Raw genomic sequence first — 21,427 nt, 5'->3', positions numbered from 1 at the left:
TAAGCAGAAAAACCTTCTCATGCTGGAAGGCCACAAAGCACTATTTCACTTTGCTACTCTTCTTGCACAATTTGATTATTACCAATGGAAGAAACAATATAAAGGGTCAAGTATTAGTATTTACTCATCATGCTTATCTTTCAGCAAATGAACGAAATACATTTTGAGACTTAGTTAAAATCTGAAATACATAAAAAATGCCACCAAACCTCTGCTGTTCAAACGGACCTTCTAAAGAGCACAAGCAAGTATGGTCCAAGCCACCTTAGCTCCCAGCTCTTACTAAATGTCATCGTGCTTAACCCATCTTAGACATCAGGAAAATTTGGACAAACTTTGGGCTGTATTTCTAGAGCCCAAATTACAAACTCTTCCTTTCTGGGAAAAAATGGGTGTCTTTGGACACTGCTGCCAGGCAATACTGATGACAGATACTAGCAAAATGCAAAGTACTTTTGTTCGAGGTGTTGAAAGCACAGTAATTCCTGGGAGAATAGTTGACCCTGAAGATTTTCCCAGGCCTGTTGAAGGGAATTTTCCATTAATTTCCGATGTGTTACCTCTTTGCAAAGCACACATGGTTCCTATCACCTTGCAAGGATATTTGGGACAAGAAGTGGGGGGAAAACTGTGCACTGAAAAAGCGTTACCCTTACAGGACACCAGATGCAACTGCTCCTCCTTACAACTGAGAAAGCAGGCTGAGAGTAGTAATGAGTCTGAAACATCCCAGAAATGATTTAGTGACTATTGATGATCTGTGCTTTTTAATCTCTTCTACTGTAACACAAATTGCCTAAAATCAAACCAGGTCTTTTGTTGGGGAAGACGTAGCTCTGATGGCAGGTTGAGGCAAAGCAACATATGGCTACAATCCATGTTTTAATCAAGTAATTCTTTAGTGTAGTCACAATTTATTTTCTCTGGCCTCTCAGTCCCCTCCTCTGAACAGCAGCCAGAGCAGATCACCTCTGCCAGGTGATGCTGGATGCAATACGGGAGCTGCATTTCTTTCTGTTTTACAGTAGTTGTGTTGTGTGGGTTTTGTCACTGGACAGGGGACTGTGAATCCCTGTCCTGAAACCTGCAGATCTCTGGCCCTTTGTGAAAAGGATTGTTCATTCCAACCAGGTAGACTGCCCCCCCACCCCCCATTTTTTTCCCTACAGTCCCTTGGCTTCCAGCTTCTTCATGTTAATGGGTTATAGTAGGCAGAATAATCAGTGCAACCACTGAATAGCCACTGGGGACTCTTAATGGCTAATTTTGGTCACACACATATAGCTAAAGAACATTAATTGCCATAACTGGTTTTTTTTTTTTGCTTCTTCTCTTATGCAGTTTATAAGCAGCACCCTTTAATTTAAGACATGTTAGTGTTGCTCACTGATGCTCCTGTATTTACACCTTCAGGAGCTGAAAACCATGGGGCTGTCTGCATCGGTTCTCTGGCTTTATTGCACCTAAGTGACACTTTAACAGCTTGTGTTGCTGAAGCTGCTTGATATGATGGCACCGAGTTTCCAAATACTTTGTGTTTATATTCATGACATTGTCATCTACCACCAGAACTGCCCCCAGTTTGTCTGCCTGGGCCAGTTTAGCACCTCCGGCCCTTGGGGTGCTGGGGCTCAGGGGCATACAAGGGTTGCTGAACAGGCGATACAGGAGGTTCAGAGGGATGAGGACAGGGCCCTGGGCAGGTGCTGGAATGCGATGACAAACAGCTCCTATTACCAGAGTTCAAAAGGGCCCAGACTGAGCATCCCTGGCCCTCCCATACCACACGTAGCAGCATTCCTCCTGGTCAGGCCAGCCAGCACCCTTAACTGTGCTTGCTTTCATACCCAGCACAGCAAATGGCTGCCTCATTAAATAAACACCTGGTAGTCTTTGTTCAGCCTGGGCTGAATGGGAGAAACATTCTTTCAAGGCTAAAATGCAAGAGAACAAAAATGATCCAGCCGGGAAAGATGCATGCATTTTCACTCTTCCTCTTTTCCCCATTTAAATACCATTCCAGCAAGGGAGGGAACAACAGTTCGTTAACACTGATGGCACCGCTTTGCTCCTAAGACAGATTTGTGGTTAAGCAGTGTGCGTATACATATTTTTCTGCTGTAAAATGGGACATTGTTTTGTCACAGCAAAATAAGATTGCAAGAGGCAATTCCTTCAGATGCTATAGGATTGCTATCTAATTACGGGGTGTGCCAAAATCACCAGGGGCAGAGGCAGATAATACTGTTTACAGTCACCAAGATGTTATAAAAAGCTCATCTGCAGGAGGCAGAACTGGAGAAATCTCTTGGAAGCAAGGCAAATATTTGGCCCTTCAGGCTTTCCGGTGCCAGGCAAATATCCTTCTTATCATTATCCTAAAAAGAAGGAAGAATCACAGTGCTGCCAGGAACACTATGTAGAGTAGGCCAGAATTACAACAATTTTTGCGCTTAAATAGAAATGATGATTCTAAAGGTATATCTACAGGCAAATCATGAATATAGCAACTATTAAGAATTCACTGTCAACTAAAACCCTGTGTCTAGTTTATTCACAGCTTTTTGTTAATGATCAAAAATCCATAGAGCAAAACAAGAAGTCCATTTTCTTTTTGTTTAAATCCCCCTGGAGCAATATCAGAGATTAAAACATTGGGTGTAAGATTCATTGGTATACTTCGATTTCTGTTTGTTTGTTTTCTTGTTCGGTCAAAGATATTTTTATCACTCTCTTCAAAATGATCCTGTAACTCCTGGCCATAACCACCTATAAAGGGAATAGTAGTGTAAAGATAACAGTTGTCAGTCTCTTCACAGAATCACAGCATCACTGAGGATACAAAGGACCTCTGGAGATAATCTTGTATAAACCTACCTCTGCTCAAAGTCAGGTAAACTAGAGCAGGTTGTTCAGCGCTGTATCCCATCAGATTTTGAGTGTCTCCAAGGTTGGGGACTGCCAAAAACCTCTCTGAGCATCTTGTTCCAGTGTTTGATCATTCTCACAGTAAAAAAGTTTTTTTTTTCTTTTTTTTTTTTTTTTTCCATGTGTTCAAATGGAATTTCCTGTATTGCGATTTGTGCCCTTGCCTCTTGTCCTGTCACTGGACATCAGTGAAAAGCGTTTGTCTCCATCTTTGTTTCTCCTCTCCCAGATCAGGTTTTTATACATGTTAGTAAGTTGCTCCCCTGACCCTTCTCTTGACCAGGCTGAACATTGCCAGCTCTCTCAGCCTCTCCTCCTACAGAAGATGCTCCAGTCCCTTAATCATCTTCGTGGCCATTTGCTGTACTCTCTCCAGTAAGTCCGTATCTTTCTTGCACTGGGGAGCCTGGAACTAGACAGAGCACTTCAGATGTGCCCTCACCAGTGCTGAGTAGAGAGGAAGGATCACCCCTCCATGACCTGCTGGTAATGCTTTTCCTAATGCAACACAAGACACTGTTGGCCTTCTTTGCTGCAAGAGCATATTGCTGGCTCACGTTCAACTTGGTGTCCACCAGGACACCCTAGGTCCTTTTCTGGAAAGCCACTTCCCAGATGGTCAGCACCCAGCCCTGCACTGGTGCATGGGGTTGTTCTTCCCCAGGTTCATGACTTTGCACTTTTCCTCGATGAATTTCAGGAGGTTTCTGCCAGCCCATTTCTCCAGCCTCTCCACATCCCTCTGAATGGTAGCACAATCGCCTATTGTGTCAAGCACTACTCCCAGTTTTATATCATCTCCAAACTTGCTGAGGCCATGCTCTGCCCCATTGTCCAGGTCATTTATGAAGGTGTTCAACAGTGTCAGTCCCACTAGTGACCCCAGTCATGTCTAGTGACTGGCTTCCATCTGAACTTCATTCCTCTGTTCATAATCCACTGTGCCTGGTGCTTCAGCCAGTTTTCAGACTCCCCATGCTAACGTGATGGCAACCTTCACCTGGCAATCTGCCAGACATGTTTGACTAAGACATCAGAATGGGATGGATACTCGATAAAGTATAGCTTAATATTTTGAATTAAACAGAGTATCAATCTGACCCTGCCACTATGAATTTCTCTGAGTTTTTCAGTGCTACAAACTATACTGTTCTGTTTTCAGATTTTCGGATGCCTTGTCCCCAGGGAAGACTCTTAAAGCTGTGTCTACGGCTTGAAATAGAGCAGTAGGACAAGCAGTGTACTTATGGGGTCATAACATCATCACTGCCAATGCTAGACTTTTAGGCCATCTAGACACAAAAAAAGGACAGTAAACAGTAACATTTAAACCACGTCAAATCTTGAAAATGCACACAAAAAAACCCAAGCCCTGGAGAGACTGTCTGGTCAGTCAATTCCTTCTGTCTGGAGGTGATGAAATACATGGCAGTTCTTAAGGGTTGTCTTCAGGTAGTGCTGGTATGAGGATTTGAGTGCAGTAGTTAACTGTCAAATCAAAAACATCCATCAACTACTAAGGTATGAAATTATTCCACTTCTTTTGCCAAGTCTTAGATGTAGTTTGGAATATAATTAGAGTATCTGAAACTTTCTAACTCAGAAAAAAATCAAAAAGAGAAGATGTGAGTAAGGGTAAAGATTTGGTCCAAGTTTTTGGAGGTAACATCAACTTTGTGTCCATGTTTAGTGTCTTCCTGGGTGACACTGTAGAAAGATAGAAGATATAGGTATTCTGCTAAAGGATCCTGAAATGTTCAGATTTTTGGTAGTTTTAATGAATCCTAAATACAAGGTATCAAACACTCCAGGAAACAAAAGTAAAGGAAGGTACTTGACTTCTTGTTTGGCAGTGTTTGCTTCAAAGGCTGCACAGGATGATAGTGTTAACTGTCCCACTCTCCCTTCTTCCTCTGCTCTCTCCCTTAGTTCTGTATCTTTTTCTAGGTACCCATCTACTGCACATTGGCTTCACTCTCATGATGATACTTTGGGTCTAAAAAAGTTAATTTTGTGATCTTCATTTCTCAAAGTCTTTTAAAGTATTATGAAAAAGTGACTAGTTAAACATCTGCTGCGTGTCTGTGATTATGAAGCCAGCACTCATCAAGGGACTTGGGTGACAGTGGCAGATGCCAAGGAGTGGCTTACATTTCCATGATACCTTTGCTCCCCTCTGCTTCTCTACAGAAACAGGGACCTCATAGAAATGACAGTGGGCAAGCTAATAATATTAATTCAAACCATCCAGGCAGCCAAACCTCTTTTTTGAGAGAACCACTTGATTAGGCAAGAGATTGTCCTTTAAATAAATTTTCCAGACAGTTCCTTGGGCTAGGATGAGGCAGGAAAACCAGAGAAAGTGGTGTATGAAAAATGCTGTTCTGAGCGACTTTGAGGAGGGGAAGGTGGAAGGTGAAATGCAGCTTATTCCCCCAGGCTCAGAGGCCTGATGGAAATCTGACTGAGCCTACATGTGGAGCTGGTGCCACATGGCTATCTGTCTCCGGGGGTTCCTCAGCATTTCTTCCCAGTGGTTCCTCTCCGTTCCCATGACGTGTAAGCCCAGGTTGCACTTGCCGAGCACGTGGCTCTGCCCATCACCATCCTGGCTCAGCATTTCCAGCTCCACGCTGGAGGCACGCAGCAGCTCATGAGGCACCTCAAACATGATCATCTCATTCCACACAGGGTTGATCTTGTGTTTTGCACGTTTGGTCTGCTTCTTCTTCAGCTTCAAGGACTGGTGCCTCAGTGTCACCTTGACAGAAACATCTGTATAGGAAGTGGAGAGAGACACCATATTGATGAGCATGCAACAAAATTGATGCAAAATAACTTTAACTAGTGACATCAGACTGAGAGAGAGAACATAAGAAACTGATCTTGAAGGGTCTGGTTTTCACTTTTTAGAAATTAGTCAAATCTGTTTGGCTTTCTAAGCCAAACTTTTTTTTTTTTTTTTTTTTTTTTTTTTTTTTTTTTTTTTTCCTGTCAGATACCACCCTTGCCACTTTCTTCCTAGATTTACATAACAGCAGAAACAGCAGTCTCTGTTTTCTAGCTATTCTACTCACCGTTGCCAAGTAGATCTTTCAGCTGCTTGGAATGGAGATTTTTAGCCTTAATAATCACCACCAGCAGGCGGTTAGCTGCTGGCAGGTAGCTGATAGAGAGCAGAACCTCCCCACGGCCTGTAGACGGCTCCTAGAAATGGAGACACAGGAAGCTTTAATTTCTTCTACAATCCTGGCCATACCATTAAGAAAACTAAATAGTACAGGGTGATGGATAGAAGGTCCTGGACTGACCAAGTTGTCTCCCTGTCTTTGTACAGATCTTTCTAGTTACATTGGATGAAAATAAACCTGGCAAATATATCTGAGAGGGCTCTTCTGGTCATAAAGCCCAGATCATGTGAGTTACTGGTTTCTTTTGTTTTTGAAGAGTACTTGCTTCCTAACATCTACTTTTAGTGGACTATTTAGTCAGAAGAAGAGAATTTGGGGCTGAACTACATGCAGGTATACAGGTATTATTTTTTTAAGAGATTACCTAGCTGCCCGTTTTTAATGTCCCCTACTTCCATTACTGCTTTTCATATTTCATTCTTCACTTCAGCAGCTCTTTTTGTCAGGAGGGTCTGACCAGACGTGGACCTCAGCCCACCCTGCCTAGCAGGAGTGTAGGGCGCTCTGGGGAAGAGCAAGGCAATACCCAGGTCTGTGCTGCACGGTGAGACCTGGAGCTGGAGATGAACCTCCTCTGACACCCTTACTTGGTGTGGGAAAAAAAAAAAACAGCCAGTCTGAAATCCTCCATGAGCTCGGAACAATCCTCCTTCCCTGCCTGTCTTCCCCCAGGCGTGTGAGCAGCTCTCCCTTGAGGGATTTCCTCCAGGGCAAAAGCACTGAACCATCTGGCCGCTCTCTTCAGGGGGCCACACTTTTTTTTTTTTTTCCCCTTTTCTTTTATGCCTTTCTTCCCATTAGTGATCGGCCTCTTAGCCTCCTGACCTTTCTCCTCTTCCTTCCCCCTTGCAATGGGTCAGCGTGCCCGGAGGGGGAAGCGGCGGGAGGTGACCACAGCACCCATTGCTCTCGGCTGGGAGAGCGGTGCCGCTCCCTCCTTGGGAGCCAGCAGGGAAGGAGGGAAAGGCCATGCCAGCGTGTGCAGAGCTGCCAGCCTGTGGCAAGGGGCAAAAGCGAAGCAGTTATTCTCCCAGTGAGTAGGAGCTTGTGACAGAAATCTGGTGTAGTGTGAGGTTAATGACCCAGAAGAGTCCCAGAAAGCCAATGTCAATTCAATAGACTCCCTTTGGACTCCTTAGCATGATTTACACGCATTAGGACAGACGGCCCTTCTCCAGGCCATTTCTGTGCTCTGCACTCTCGCTTCTAAGTGAGCCATAAATATCTGAAATTAAATTTTCACCTGGTTACTCGTAACAGGCAAGGACAGGCCCCTGTATGCTCCGCATGAGCTGATTGACTCTCCAGAAAACATGGCTGTCATCGCTGTCTGGTTTGAATGACTTATTTGTCGTGCACAAATCAGGTGGGAGGCCATTAGTAAGGAAGCCTGAAATTCAATCCCAAATCAGCCAAAGTAAATCTTTTTTTCAAGCACTCGGGTAGCAATGAAGGGCTCATACGCCTTTCACTTACATAAATCCTGTCCTAAATCTAGGTGGATCTTAAAAAACCCCACATATAAACCCAGACAGAGGCAGATTCTAATAGCCGTGTATCCGTGACAAAAGAATAGGTGTTTGTACATGGAGAGACAAATACTACTTCAATACAAAACCACTTTTTAGGCAAGTCATAAGCTGCTTTTGTTTATTTATCCCCTCTACATCTCACCAGGTCCCACTCTATAGCTCTTGGCTAGAATTTGGTTCCTGTAGCTCCAGGCACAGATAGACACAGCGGAGATTGGGGGATAGGGGGTGGCAGGGTGCTGTAAACGTGCACACAGGCACGCACTCGTGGACACTCAAACACACACATTGCACATACGTGTCACATCTTGTGCTTAGGGCTTTCTAGCTCTTAATATTCTCATCAAGTTTTTGACCAGCCTCTATCCACACAAATCCAAAATCTACAGTGGCTGGTCTCTGCTGGAGTTTTACATGAAGAGACCAAGACAAAGGTACTTTTCCTTCCCCTTCCTTCTGGGTTTTTGGTTTTTTTTGTTTTTCCTGTTAAATCCATAACCTGTAGTTTGTGCTGAAACCCTGCAAATCCACACAAGCACTAGAGCTCCAGTTTCCTTTCCGTGCAATAAGGATAAAAAGCATCAGGGGGTCATCAATGAATGACGTGGTGTGCCGGGCACCACGAAATCACAAAAGGGAAGGTGCTATGCAAAGGAGCCACTCTCATCGCTGTCGTTAACAAAGCGCTGGGAGGAAAGGAAGACAAGATAAGGATATCAGTCTGCACTATCTAGGCTTTGCATTGCTCACAGCAGTCCATGAATTCCTGAATACTAATTACATTACCTGGTGAGCTGTAAGCTCCCCTCTGAGCTTGTGTGTGTGTGTGAGAGAATTACTGGGAAGGTAGGAATGAAATTTCTGCAGCTCATGGCTTTTCAAGGTAATGTCAGACTTTAAACAAAGCCCAGTAACTTTGTTCCTGGATGGATGCTGTCAAAAATAGCGCTTTTTTTTTTTTTTTTGATCAGCTCTTCCTCACTCCCTCCCGCTCTGGTTCTCGATGAATGATTCAAGATCTGTATATACGCTATCTGTGCAATGGTTGGCTCTCTCAGGTCCCAGATGACGCAAATTCAGCTTTCACTGCACATCCTCAGCTCAAACTGGGGCACTGTGCAGCCGTACTGTTAGTGTTAACCTTGTGCTGTCAGCCTGGAGAAGAAGTGAATGCTGCCCTCTTTCTATGCAGGAGAAGCTGGACCAAGGCAGAGTACCCAGCATGTCAGGACTCCGTCAGGTGTACTTGAGTGACAACTGACCACTTCTGTGAACAGGCTCTTCCTCGGGCATTGCTTACAAAAGCAGATACTACAGTAGATTAGTGGGACAGGGAGGGGTTCCATCTATCTCAGTTTAGGAATTTAAATCATTATATTGGAATAATTTCTTTTGGACATATCTTTTTACAGCAGCAGTCTGGGAATTCATTTCAATTTTCGGCTATGCTAGGCAAATGTTTAACCTTGTGCTTGAAGTTTATTAAACTGATTCAGACCACCCATTTGATTCTGCTGCGTTTTTCTCTGCCAGAGGTTTTCTAGAGTGGCCAGCCCTATTAGCATTCAAGTGGCAATCAGATAAACTAGCATTATTGGAAATAAGAAATGCTAACTATGTCTGTGGCCAACTCAGTGGAGATTCCTCACCCCTGACGGTGACAGGCAATAATTTGTATTTCAGCATGCTTCACGACAATGCTGGTGTTGTTTTGCATTGCTCACTCTGTGCTGTACCAGAGTACAATAGGTACCTGTTTGTAGCAATGTACTAGTAGCAACAATAGCAGCGCCCTGCTGCCATGCTCTTAAGTGTGTTGTTGCTGCTAGAAGACTCTCTAGTTCAGGGAAAAGGCTCCTGAGGAAATGTGCAAGAAGTTAGTGAAAATGAAGCAACCCCTGTACCTACTTCAAGTACTGTTGGAATCCTTCTCTCCATTTTCCCCGTCTGTGCAGCAGAGAAGGTGTGGATAAGGAAGGAAAGGGAGGTTTTGACATTTAAGAAAACCAACACATTGCAATGAGTGATATTTGACATCTCCCAGAACAAATAGCACTTCTGGACTGATCCCAGTAGGGATAAGTGGCCTTCAGTCAAATATTTCATTCCCATCAGTGTATTTCACTCCTAACTTAAGGCTCTCTGAGGTGCCACCATGTGCCCTACCTGAACCCGGCTCTGAGAGTCCCTCTGTTCCTGCTCTGTAGGCACTCTCTGTTCTTGCCACTGTGGTCCTGCACCGCTGATTCACAGAAACTCACAAAACATTTTTCTGGACATAGGCTTTGAATTACAGATATCAGTGTCAGATTTTCATGTCATTGAGAGAGGAGAAGAGGGAGTTTTGACACATCTTAATTCCTAGACTACCAACCCAGATTTAGTCCATACCTTCTCTGGGGTCTTTAGCCTTTCCCACTGGGCCATCCCAAAGGACTCCTCCATGTTAGAAAGACTCAGTTTGAGTTCCCCCACAATGCTGTGTCTGGAGAACTTGTCGCAGTTTCTCAGGGTGAGAGTCAGCGTCCCCTCTGGCATCTCCTCCTCTGTTAATGAGAATCGCAAAACCTCCTCCCAGACCGTGTGAAGTACCTTCTTCTTCAGCTCTGTCTGGGCCTCAGCAATACCTGATTTGCTCACCAGTGTACCCAGTATGTAGCAATGGCAGCCAGCATCTTGGTCCCCTCTCATTCTGCCATGCACAGCTGGAAAAGAAAGACTGATTTTAAGGACCTCTTACGAAAGAGAACCCTGAAATATCTGTGGCTAAATTGCTTATTTCACGAAAGTCATAAATCAGCTGCATACATATTGACCCCTGTTCCTGTTTGCATGGGGCAGACTAAGCTGTGAGCCCATGTTGTGGTTTTCCTCATGCTGCACAATGTCCTGTCCTTCTGCCGCTGCAGAAGGATCCTGTCAGTGTTTGGGGGAGAAACAGCTGAGTTGAAGTAAACATGAAAGATGCAGAGCAGCAATGAGATGCGACACAGCATGGCACAGGGACGGGCAGCTCTCATTTACTTTTTCCCTGGCATGCAAAGAAAGCTTCTTACAAAGTGTTTAAAAGCAAGATGGTCAGTCACAGGCATCAGAGTTGGGGGAGACCTCCCTCATGTCACACATCCACCTCTGCAGGCCAGTCTGGGATACATCTAAGGGTTATTACATTCTGCTTGTCCAGACTCTGGTAAATGACTCCTTCAGAGGCCATTCCACAGCTCAACTTTCATCCCTAATTTTATATCCCCTTTACATAAAAAGCCTAGAGTGAGACTGGCATTTCACACTCCTTCAGTTGCATTGCCAGCGTTGTGCTGCCTTCCCCACAGCAAGAGGAGCACACCTCCCTCCAAGGGCTCGTGGAACAGCATGGCTTTGTGGGCAAAGCTGATGCCCTTGCAGTCCGAGGACAGCTGCATCTGAGCTCCCAGGTCCCATGGTTTGTAAGGCTCTTCTGGCTTCCCAGGGGAGTGGAGCTGGGGAGAAGAGCTGGATCCTGCCCGGGTGAGTGGGGGCACCCAGGGTGGAACACGCATGCGGGAGAGCCCGGGTGGCACGGGCAGACCCGGGTGTCCACCCTGGAGGGGAGCTGTGGGCTTGCTGCTGGCAGGCAGCCCAGAGCAGCAGGTGCCGTTTAGCACCCTTTCAGTTCCTTCAGAGGGTGTGATTTGATTAGGCTTCCACAGAGATCTGCACTGTGTATGAATTATTCAGTCAGCTTATTTTACTTTCACAGAGGAACTGATAATGCTCCAGCCCTGAGCAGAGAAGCTGTTACAGTTGTCAGTTCCCACTTCAGAGAGTGACACAGAGCCTGGCTGGGTGCAGCCAGAGGGACCTTCCTCAGCGCCCCACAAGATAAGTCTGATATCTCCACCTCAGCCTTTCACTGCACTTGAGAAAGAGATTGTAGGGAGTGGGTTAAGTTGAAGAATGAAAGTTATAGAGAGGAAGGAGATAGCAACCCCCTTCCCTGAAAGGAAAAAATAAAAATAAGATGTTGCGTTGTACCATGTCTGGGGCTGGAGGAGCCCAGCCTGGTTCCTTCCATCTGCTTTTGAGCTGTGCAAACAATTTTTCCCAAGCCATGCCCTGCAGGCTCACTTCAAGCAGTGACATTGACAGGTATTTCTATTCTGCAAGCCCAGAACCAGTGAGACATCCAGTGGTCCTGGGGACACAAGTTGATTTTAAGGTAGGAGGCGATCTCTCTATAAAATCACAGATGTCTTGTAGCCTCCAGATGTAGAATCACCAGTGGAAGATCTCTCCCCCTTACCTTCTAGAAGGGCCACACGCAGCTCGGCTTTTTGTTGATCATATGCAAGGGAGTAGCGCAGCTCAGGGGCCTGGTTACAGCTGGCTGCCCTCTCAGGGTTCAAGTGTTCTGTGACACACACGTCCTTTACGACACCTGGAACCGAAATAACCCCTTTAGCAAGCAGGTCTTCACCTTCCAAGGAGAACAAATCCACATCTACCCTGTCGTGACTCAACTTTTCTAAACGTCTTACTATTCCTGCACCATGTATGCAGGAGTATAATTTATGTTCCTTCTTCCTCCATCACCATATCTCCTTTTTGCTCTGTTTTCTCACACTTTCAGCTCTTTCTACAGCAGTTGGACAAGCCTTCTGCTCTCTACTACCTTATGCTCTAAGATGGTTTACACACTTCCTCTTCCACCTTGTGCCTAAGCCAAGGTGTCTAAACTACACTCATTACTCGGCTTATTGTTTTAAATTGGTTTTAACTCACACTGGTAAATTAAAACTTGAGTTCTTTGGAATGAGAAATTGAATCTGCTTTTGAGCTGCCATGCAACTCTGCATTAGTTCAGACCTCTCTAAGCATTTTTTAATTTTAACAATCAAGTCTTTATTGATGCAGAAGACATCTATTTCCATAGCTCTTGACCAGGTTGAAGATAATGAACTTGGGGAGCTGTGAGACAGCTTCTCCACGTGTGATTTTGAAGTGGAGTACATATTTCATACTGAAATAAAGCAAGTTGCAAGACTAAAAGGGAAGCCACAGCTTTCTGTCATCAAAAGCTGTTATCTGCAAGGTCGGTTTTGATTCATACAGAAAACAATAGTGGGACCCGCCCTCCTAAAAACCTCAGCCACAGTCCAGACCTGTTCAGTGTGGCACTGAAAGGAAAACTCAATGATTCTTGGTTTATTTCAGCAACACTTGAGCTATGAAATCAGGCACAGCAGGAAGCAACTTGTGCCATTAGCAGTGTGGAGAGGCTCTTACACCAACACACTTATATAAAGCTTTAGCCTACATGCAGCCATCATCCTTTAGCCTCTCCACCCTATAATCTTCTCCCTGACATGTAAGGATGTGGCTCAGTCTCTTCCTCCAATGCAGCTGCTTCCCATGGTACTTTCTTTTCCATACTCACTAGTCTCAGAAAGGAGGGGTGAATGTAGCAAACATCCTCCCAGAAGGATAAAAATATAATCTCAAGCAATTTTAAAAAAAACGAAAAAGAGTTTTGTTAAAAAAAATCATGACAGATGGCATAGTGTCTCTGACAAATCTTCAGGAAGGTTTTATTAATGTAGTAACCATAATAGCCAATTATCCTGTTAAAGACATCTATGAAGGTAAAAATCAGTATGGAAGGAACCCAGACATGCTGCCAGATGTGTATAATTAACATTGTATTTTCTCTCAGGCTCCAGGAATCTTATGTTCCAGGCATTGGCACGTTACCCTTTGGGCTGGCTGAAAAACAAGAATTCTGTTTGGCAAAAATATCTGAGGTGTCAACCTTTGATTTCACTGCATATTGCAACAAGCCAAGACCATCTCACTTAACCGGTAGAAAAAAAGCAGCAGAGAAAATAGAGTAGAAGCTTGAACCCCTGCTGCCAATGTCCCGGGCAAGGACAGTGCTGAACAGCTAGCATTTGTCCTGGAGGAGATATTCCGCCTAGTTTTGGACAGGTATTTCACCATGCTCTGGCAACTGCTCTCAGTAAAATTACACTAAAAAAGCATTTTTCTACAATATGTCTGCTTCTAGCGAGCCAGATTCTTCAACACTAAAGATGTTTAGGTAAAAAAATTTTACAGCCAGACGGAACTACAGCTTTGTTATCTGAATGTCCTGCTGAGGTCTATGACTACTTTCTATTAAACATGTGCATTGAAGACTGAACTCACTTACAATGCTCATGATAAGAGAGTGAAAAGCACCCCATGTCTTCATTTTCACATATATTTCTCTAACTCCAATCACATTATGCTCCGAAGTATTACAGATCTACACCCAGAAAAGCAACTGTTAATCTGAAGACCAAATGCTCCTACCGTTTTGAGGGAGAACAAACAGCTCTTCGTTGACTTGTATCTTCATCCTGTTCTCATCCAAACCAGTATGTTTTCCAGGAGCTGATTCTTCTGTTGTCTTCAGGGAGTACTGCGTGTAGTTAACAATTTCAGGTGAAGTTACTACTGGTTTGGGGCCATAAATGTTGGGAAACTTCAGGAGTGCTCGAGGCTGGACTGGCTCTGCAGTTTTCTTAACGTTGAACTGAAAATTAAAACCTTGTTCATTACTTTGCACTAATTAGACTAATTCTGCTAATTGTCTCAATGTTAAATGAGCTGAGACAAAGGAAGAAAAGGTGGTGCCTCTGGTCATTCTTACCATCATTGTTTCTTGGGTTGAAGAAACAACTGCCTATATATCCAGAGATTTTCCTGCCAAAGCCAATACCCTTCTACCTGGTATATGTATTTTAGATTTACCTCTCTATGTATGTTTGATTGCAACAAAAAAAAAAAAAAAAAAAAAAAAAAAAACTTTATTTTTTGATTACTCCTCTGTTCCCCTATCAGTGTATCCTTCTTTCATGTCTGTGTTTTCTCTTAACACAGAAATCAACCATGAAGTTATTTTTGCTATGACTGACATATAATTTTTAACCTGGTGTCTGAAGTCAACTCCAAGATCAAGGGGTTTATAACCACCCACATATTTTAGAAGATTTTACATGAGTATGTAGTAAACATAAGAAAGGCAAAGGCATGGATCAGTCACTTGGGGCAAGTACAACCATGGTGTCACAAGATAGAAGAGAACTGGTTGAACAAACAAGCCTTGCAGTGGCATTCCAAGACTAGTAGATTCACTGGTCATCTCAGCATGTTGGACTATCTCTTGGCTCTGTGGGTCAGAGCCTCACATGACCCTCAGACACACATTTCATACCAGGATTGAAAGCTGGATTTATGTCAGAGTTTGTTCTTAACATTTCAGTTCTCTGCCAAATCGTGAACATGGAATGAGCTGAAGAATCTGAAAGAGTGTAGTGCTCTTTTTGTTATGTCATTTTTTTATGTCAGTCCTCTTTTCCATATGTCCCAAGAAAGAATCCTGTCTGCTCATAGCTGAAATAATTCCAGATTCATGTATAATTGCATTCATCAATGGGAAAGAACAAAAGCTGACTAGCAAATGACCCTGACCCTTGCAACGGATTTCAATAATGTTTCCAAAATGCAAAAGACAAAAAGCAGAAGTAAAACTGACATTTTGGTTGATTATTGTGCAGTGGGATTCTCTCCAACCCTGCTGCCTGCCAACCTGTTCTGTGTTTAGATCAAGGGTGAGCCAGAAAATGTTCATAATTGTAATTAAAGTTTTTCATTAGTCTCATTGTTGCCTATTAATAATGAATGTAGATAATGCCCTGAAGCACTTGTCTGTGTCGGGACTTTGTGGTCCCAGTTCACAAGTCCTGAGGGAGCCATACCTATTCCTCAAGAAATAGAGCTGAGGAAAGAGAGAAGTCTTGGGCTTCAGCTCTTTAGTGATACTCTGCTTAGGGAGACCATAGCAGTATGGTTACATGCACTTAGCAGTGGTAAATAACTAATTAGGTCAGCCATCTTCCCAAGGCAGGCAGTGCCTCAGTGTTTAGGAAGTCCACTATGTCACCTAGCATTTTGTCTTGTCTAAGGGCTGTGAAAGAAAAGTGGGCTGAGAGAGAGATGTCACTGTGTGCAGTCCCCACCTAGCATTCAGCTGAGTTTAGATATTATGTAAGTCATACAGTGCGGGTCTGTAAGTGAGATCCCTCTTTTAGAGATGTGAGCCTCATCAGTCCTAAAATAGACAGGAAATTCGAAGCTACTCATCCAAACCTTAAATGCAGTTTTCCATTCTTCTAAAATTAAAGCAGACCAGCCAAGCAAAATATGTTAGGAATCACTAGACAACAGCTTGGAAAAAATGGGTTGCTTTTGTTCTGCAAAAATGTTACTCCTAAGGTGCGGATGGTGCCTGCCATGGTGGTCAGTCTGTACTGTGCTTTGTCTCCCAAAGCCGCTGCATTAAGGTCGCGGTCCCACCAGTCCCTGACCGTCACACCAGAGCAGTATGCCTGTATTGCTCTGTGCTGCCAGCACACAAAGCACTTTGAGATCCTTTGGGATGAAAAACACCATACAAATGTGAGGTAGTGTTAGTGCGATCTTTTCCACTTGCTAAAAGTCAGACATTTAGTCAGGAAATCCATCAGCACACAGCAACAAAGAGCTCCGCTGCATCTAAATATTCCTCTTGTTTGTCTGCTCTGCAGAATTAGAGATGAGAGACATATGCAAGCACAGTGGGACTAGCCCACCCTCTCTTCCAACTGCATCTGCCTCTGTTTATTATTTTTGCTGCCAGCTCTGTTCCCAAGTGCTGTCTGCTCATCTAGTTACATAGCAGTGCCCTATGGAAGTTCCCTTTGCAAATTAGCAACAGTATCTTAAATAAAGAGGTGACCAAAAGAGTTCAGATAGTTCTTCATAAAATGTGTGAAAGTAAAGAAACTAAAAGTAACAAGGAGGCTGCAAACGACCCTTCTGGGTCCCTGCCCAGTGTCGCTCAAACAATGCACCAGATTGTTGCCATTGCTGCATGTGTTTAGGAACCTTCATTCTTCATGCTTTGCTGAGACTTTGCAAATCTACAGCAGTTTTTAATTCTTCTGTAGATGTGTCTTTGTGTTCAAACTCTTCCTCCTCACTTATGAAGGGCATGTCCATAGGGAGCCTCTGTCTATAGCAAATATAAGCATCACTGTCATGGGAGACAGGCCAAGTGAATAAAATGCAGTCTTGCTTCATCTTTCTTTTGTCATCTCTGTTTATCAGAATCAGTGGCCCTGACAGGCTTCAATAATTAAGTGTGTCAGGCACTGACTGGGACATGCAGTGTACTAATGTAGTTGGAAAAAAGTCCTGACAGGGCAATTTATAAACATAGACACAGATGATAAAACTTTACAAGCTCAGAACTCAATTTGAGATTCATTCCTTCAAGGTATATAGACTGATTCCGAATCAGTGACAGCACAGGAGAATGCATATGCCTGGCAAGAAAACTATTTTAATTGGAAAGAATTGTTAAACATACGGAATATGCAAACTAAGAACATTTTGCACTTTCTGTGACAGAATGTTCATTCGGCTGCTATAATTTGGCCAGATTTTTTTTTAAAAAAAAAAACAAACCCAAACTAGTAACACTAGAAATAATACTTCTAGTGAGAAAGTCTACAATGCTAGAATATGATCACTCAATAATAGTGATACACTGAGGGCAAGTTGAATAATCTGATCCCCTGTTGGTCAAATACTGGATGAAGGTATTGCAGAACTTGATGAATATAGAAATGTTGTGAGGACCAGAACCTAATAGCTGCTGGATGCTGGAGGCTTAATTGGACTTTACAGTGCCTTAGTGCTCATTTCAGTCATGCAAGCAGGATGACACCCTGGAGGACAAGCTCCAGGATGGATTAACACGGTTTCCCAAGATGTTTCCCAATAGGCTGTATAAAAGGAAAATGTCCAGTCCAAAGATGGAGTTAAAGATTTGAGAGGTTTCTAAGCTAGAAGACTACCACAACAAAAAGTCTCTTGTAGAAAGAGACTGATAGTAAAGTTATCTGTGGGTAGTGTTGTTCCAGACAACAGCTAAAAAAAATGCCATGCAAAGTGATATGACTGTCAAAGTTACACATTTCCCATTCATTTTAACAGTAAACCCAGAAAATCTCAGCATTATAGTACATCCTTATATGAAGGAGTTGGCAAATCCCCTGTACAGGTTAGAAGAAAACAGAAAAGAGCCTGGAAAGGAAATGACAAAATTATCAGACACGACAGCAGGTGAAATTCATCCTAGGAGACTGCAAACAGATACTAGGAAGTGCTCACCGTGCTCATGGATGAACTCTCAGAATTAGCAGCAATGTCTTAAGAAGCTCAGTGCAGATGTTCACCCACAGTCAGTGGAGCTGTCCTCCCACCCCCCAGCAACCAGAAGCTCTGTTAATGCAATTCTGTGTATCTGCACCAGATCTTAAAATGCAATTAGTAGATTTGGTCATCTTTCCTCACAACAAACTGCAACAGGAGCATGAGGATGCCAGGGCTCTTTTCTACTAAGAGCCTAAGAGTGGTAGCCAGAGAGACAGCGAGTATTTAATTATAAACATTATAGAGAAGTTCAATTAGGACTTCTGCTACACTCTTTAAGAATACAAAAATAATAGGCAGCTCAGATAATTAAAAGGCAAACGAAGTCTGTTATACAGTGGGTCACTGGCTTTTGGAGTTGGCCGCTGTGACATAACATTTGGTTGAATGACTAGATGAAAGTGCAAAGAACGTAGGCACATACAAACACCAAGAGCAACAGTCAACAAGTAACACTTTCAGAGACTGACTGATGTCACAGCTCATGCTAAAGACCCTAGCCAACCGAGAAAATCAGTCAAACATTTCCCTCTGAAGGAAAGCTTCCTGTTAATAAATATATTGGAAGCATCCTATAATTCCCTTTACTCTCTCTTGAACTGAGCTTGCAGGACTAAATCAGGGTTTTTGGATTCTGACAAGAAAGACCACACAGGGATGCCCGATATTATCCATACTCCACAATTGCTCTTACGGTTAGTGAAAAAGCAATCCACAGTGTGAGAGACTGTCCAGTCATCACACTCTAGATTCCAACTTGCATTTAATTCTGATTTCAATGCCTTGTTTTAACTTCACACATAATTAATCCCCTCAGTTAGTGGGGCAGAGTGAGGAGGAGGGAAGGTTTTTACAAGAAATCAGCTATTGACAGGGAACTATCCTACAGTAACCACAAGATATTGTGAATAGAGTTAGAGAAATAGCTACTATAGGAGATCCCAGGAGGAGTCATCTCCTCTTTACAATGCTGCGTGCTGCCTAGTAAAGTCCAGTCACCTCTCCTCACGAAATTATTTCCCTTGTGATCTGGCTTGACAGCTAAGCAGCATTTCCAGTCCTTGTCCCTTATTTTTGCCATTAGCAGCTTTCCCTTTGGCAATGTGGCAGCTGTCTCCTGCTCCAGTAATTCTGTGGGTCATGCAGCCCATCTCTGTTTTTCCCTCACTCCTCCTCCCATTAACATGTTGTTACATCCCGAACACAGTAAGCAGATAAACAGGCAGCATAAATCACATGCTGAGTAGCCTAACAGAGGAGTTGCATTCCCACCCTCTGCATTCAAAGCAAAATCACAGAGTAAATTAGAGACTGTGTCTTACTTGCTGGGCTGGCTGAAGCACACTGGGCTTAGTATTTTCCGTGTCCTCCTCTTGGTCCTTTTCTGAGAGTCCCTTCTCAGGTTGCTTACATTTGCAGAAGCAGGTGAGACCGCAGAGGGCAAGGATGCTAGTTGCAGTCCCTAAGGTAGCCCCCAGGGCTATAACTGGGGCAGATAAAACCATTGTCCTGTGCTGCACAGCCACAAAAATCACAGAAACCCCGTGTCTCCTTCTCCTCCCTGGGAGAGCAGCTCTCACGCATCCACTCCGATTTCTAGCCTGGCTTCATTCTCCTTGGAAGTCTGAAAACAATTCTCCTGTGCAGCAAAGAAAAGGGACCAATCTAGAGACAGAGATAAATCATCCTACCTTTGCTAGGCAACAAGGCTACCTTTCTATCCTAATGATGAAGTTTCTGCTCCAGGTCAGGTAGAGGAAATAGTGATTGTGGTGCCTGCAGTCTCCATGTAGCTGAAAACAGGCAGTTTTCATTGAAGCCTGTTCTCCAGCTCCACTGGGAAAAGTCTGATGTGTGATAGAGAGGAAAGACGTCAGCAGAAGGGGCTGAGCTTTGCTAGCTAACTCGCAGAAAGTGCATCCAAATGTTTGATCAGCTCTCTACCAGTATTTCTGAAGGCTAGCTTGCTAAATTGATCAAGAGGTTGATTTTTTCTGTCTTAAGGCAAAAACAGTGATTGCCAAAAGGTGCTGGCCTGTGAAGCCCTAGTATGATAGAATTGCATGATAGCACTATAGCCAGAGTAAAGCCTGCGTGTAAGGCAAAACTTTCTCAGTCTTCAGAGTCTGGGGAGCAAACCCATGCAGGAATTAACCACTGTCCCACACCTCACCAGCTTCCCATCAAAGCACAGGGTCTGAACCTTCTGCAGCTGCTTTCTGTAGTATCAGCGCAGAGCAGCATTTCTATTTAAACAGACAACAGAATTCCTATCAAACAAGACACACTGGTGCATAAGCTGCTTCCTCTGGAGAGGAGGAGAGCGCAAACAACATATGCTAAGTATTAGTCATACTGCTTACTACACCGGTGTCAGGCAGTGGGCTGGTGAGCACAGTACGAGAACCTACATGAATAGACCTGAAGGGCTACATGTCCATCTCAGTTTTCTCTTGAGATGATGAAGTGATTAAGTTTTGCTGACCCATTTATTTTTGACTTATTTCTCAGACTGCCCAACTTGGGGAAGAGGAGAATAAATTTTGATGTCTTTCTTGTGACACATACAACCATTTTCCAGGTAGGAAAAAAACAAGGAGTTACCTAGTGGCCAGAAGATAATTATAATTCTGGGTCACTATATATCTGAGCCAGAGTGGAACTAGTAAGCAAGAAGTTAAATATTCCTTATAACGCTCTGGAAAAAATATCCAGTTCTACTGGGAGTTTCTTTGCCTTTCTATTTTAGAATACAGTTGGTGCATGTGGATCAGGAAAAAAAAAAAAAGAACTACATGCACAGAAATGTTTAGAAATTCAGGGTTTTTTGATCTTTCTGCAGCACAGGTTCTGCCATGGATTTTTACTGATTATTTTTTTTTTTGGTATTTCATATCTTACTCATGATGTCTCACACAGCTTTTGTTCTATTATAGATGACATGTCCACCTCCCTGGCACAAAGCTTCCCTCACACATCTGACTCTCACTTTAATTGTTGAAGATTCCTCTGTAACACCGCAGCATCCTCATGGATGCAGTGCATATTGTGTCATTTTACCTTCTCCTCACACTACCACGCTTGTCAGACACGTCTCACGCACCCCCCCACCCCTCCCAAACCTCCTGAGCCCCCATCAAGAAGAGAATCATGATAATCACCTTAAGCAGAGACAATCCCTCAATACAGAATCGCAGAATCATCGAGGTTGGAAAAGAGCTTGAAGATCATTCAGTCCAACCATTAACTTTACACTGACTGTTCCCAAGTGCTGAGCCCATGGAAATTGGCTTTTTAGCTCATCTCACAGAAAGAAAACCTTGAGCTTTACCTTTCGTCTATACAAGAAAATAAAAGTGGCCACACCAGGCTGGACCACTGGCACATGTCTCACTGCACTCAGTAGTAGAAAGATCATCACATAGAGGTGATTGAGAAATCTGACTAAATGCTCCCTTTGCTTCTTGCTCTTCATGGCTCAGGAGCTTCCAAAGCCTT

The 21,427-nt window shown here is 43.6% G+C and overlaps 1 protein-coding gene across 3 annotated transcripts; it reads right to left on the bottom strand.

Moving 5' to 3' along the window:
* Positions 1-550: 550 nt before the first annotated feature.
* Positions 551-19,780, bottom strand: SYT13 (synaptotagmin 13). Of its 3 annotated transcripts, XR_003398522.1 has the most exons (7): positions 19,252-19,780; positions 13,982-14,204; positions 11,934-12,074; positions 10,043-10,356; positions 6,006-6,135; positions 2,878-5,703; positions 551-2,769 (listed from the first exon to the last, which is right to left on the bottom strand). XR_003398522.1 is itself a non-coding variant. In XM_026849897.1 (6 exons), the coding sequence occupies exons 1-6, from the start codon at positions 19,432-19,434 to the stop codon at positions 5,399-5,401; spliced, it is 1,296 nt and encodes a 431-aa protein (XP_026705698.1). In that variant the 5' UTR covers positions 19,435-19,780; the 3' UTR covers positions 551-5,398. The 3 variants fall into 3 exon arrangements, 2 of the variants coding, with proteins under 2 accessions (XP_026705698.1, XP_026705699.1); XM_026849897.1 differs by having other exon boundaries at positions 551-5,703; XM_026849898.1 differs by having other exon boundaries at positions 551-5,703; positions 11,934-12,068.
* Between the last annotated feature and the right edge of the window lie 1,647 nt (positions 19,781-21,427).

Source organism: Athene cunicularia, assembly GCF_003259725.1.
Source record: "Athene cunicularia isolate RWA chromosome 5 unlocalized genomic scaffold, athCun1 chr5_part1, whole genome shotgun sequence".
Lineage (NCBI taxonomy): Eukaryota > Metazoa > Chordata > Aves > Strigiformes > Strigidae > Athene > Athene cunicularia.
Note: the sequence above shows the minus strand (reverse complement) of the source record. Positions and strands in the feature narration are given on the sequence as shown.

What these genes read in the sequence shown, in the direction of transcription:
- SYT13 (XM_026849897.1), bottom strand. Translation starts at nt 19,434, where the DNA reads ATGGTTTTATCTGCCCCAGTTATAGCCCTGGGGGCTACCTTAGGGACT. An exon ending in GTTTGTTCTCCCTCAAAACG is followed by an intron (nt 12,075 to 13,981) that starts GTAGGAGCATTT and finishes GGGTTATTTCGG; the next exon opens with TTCCAGGTGTCGTAAAGGAC. An exon ending in GGCTAAAGACCCCAGAGAAG is followed by an intron (nt 6,136 to 10,042) that starts GTATGGACTAAA and finishes CTCCATTTCTAG; the next exon opens with GAGCCGTCTACAGGCCGTGG.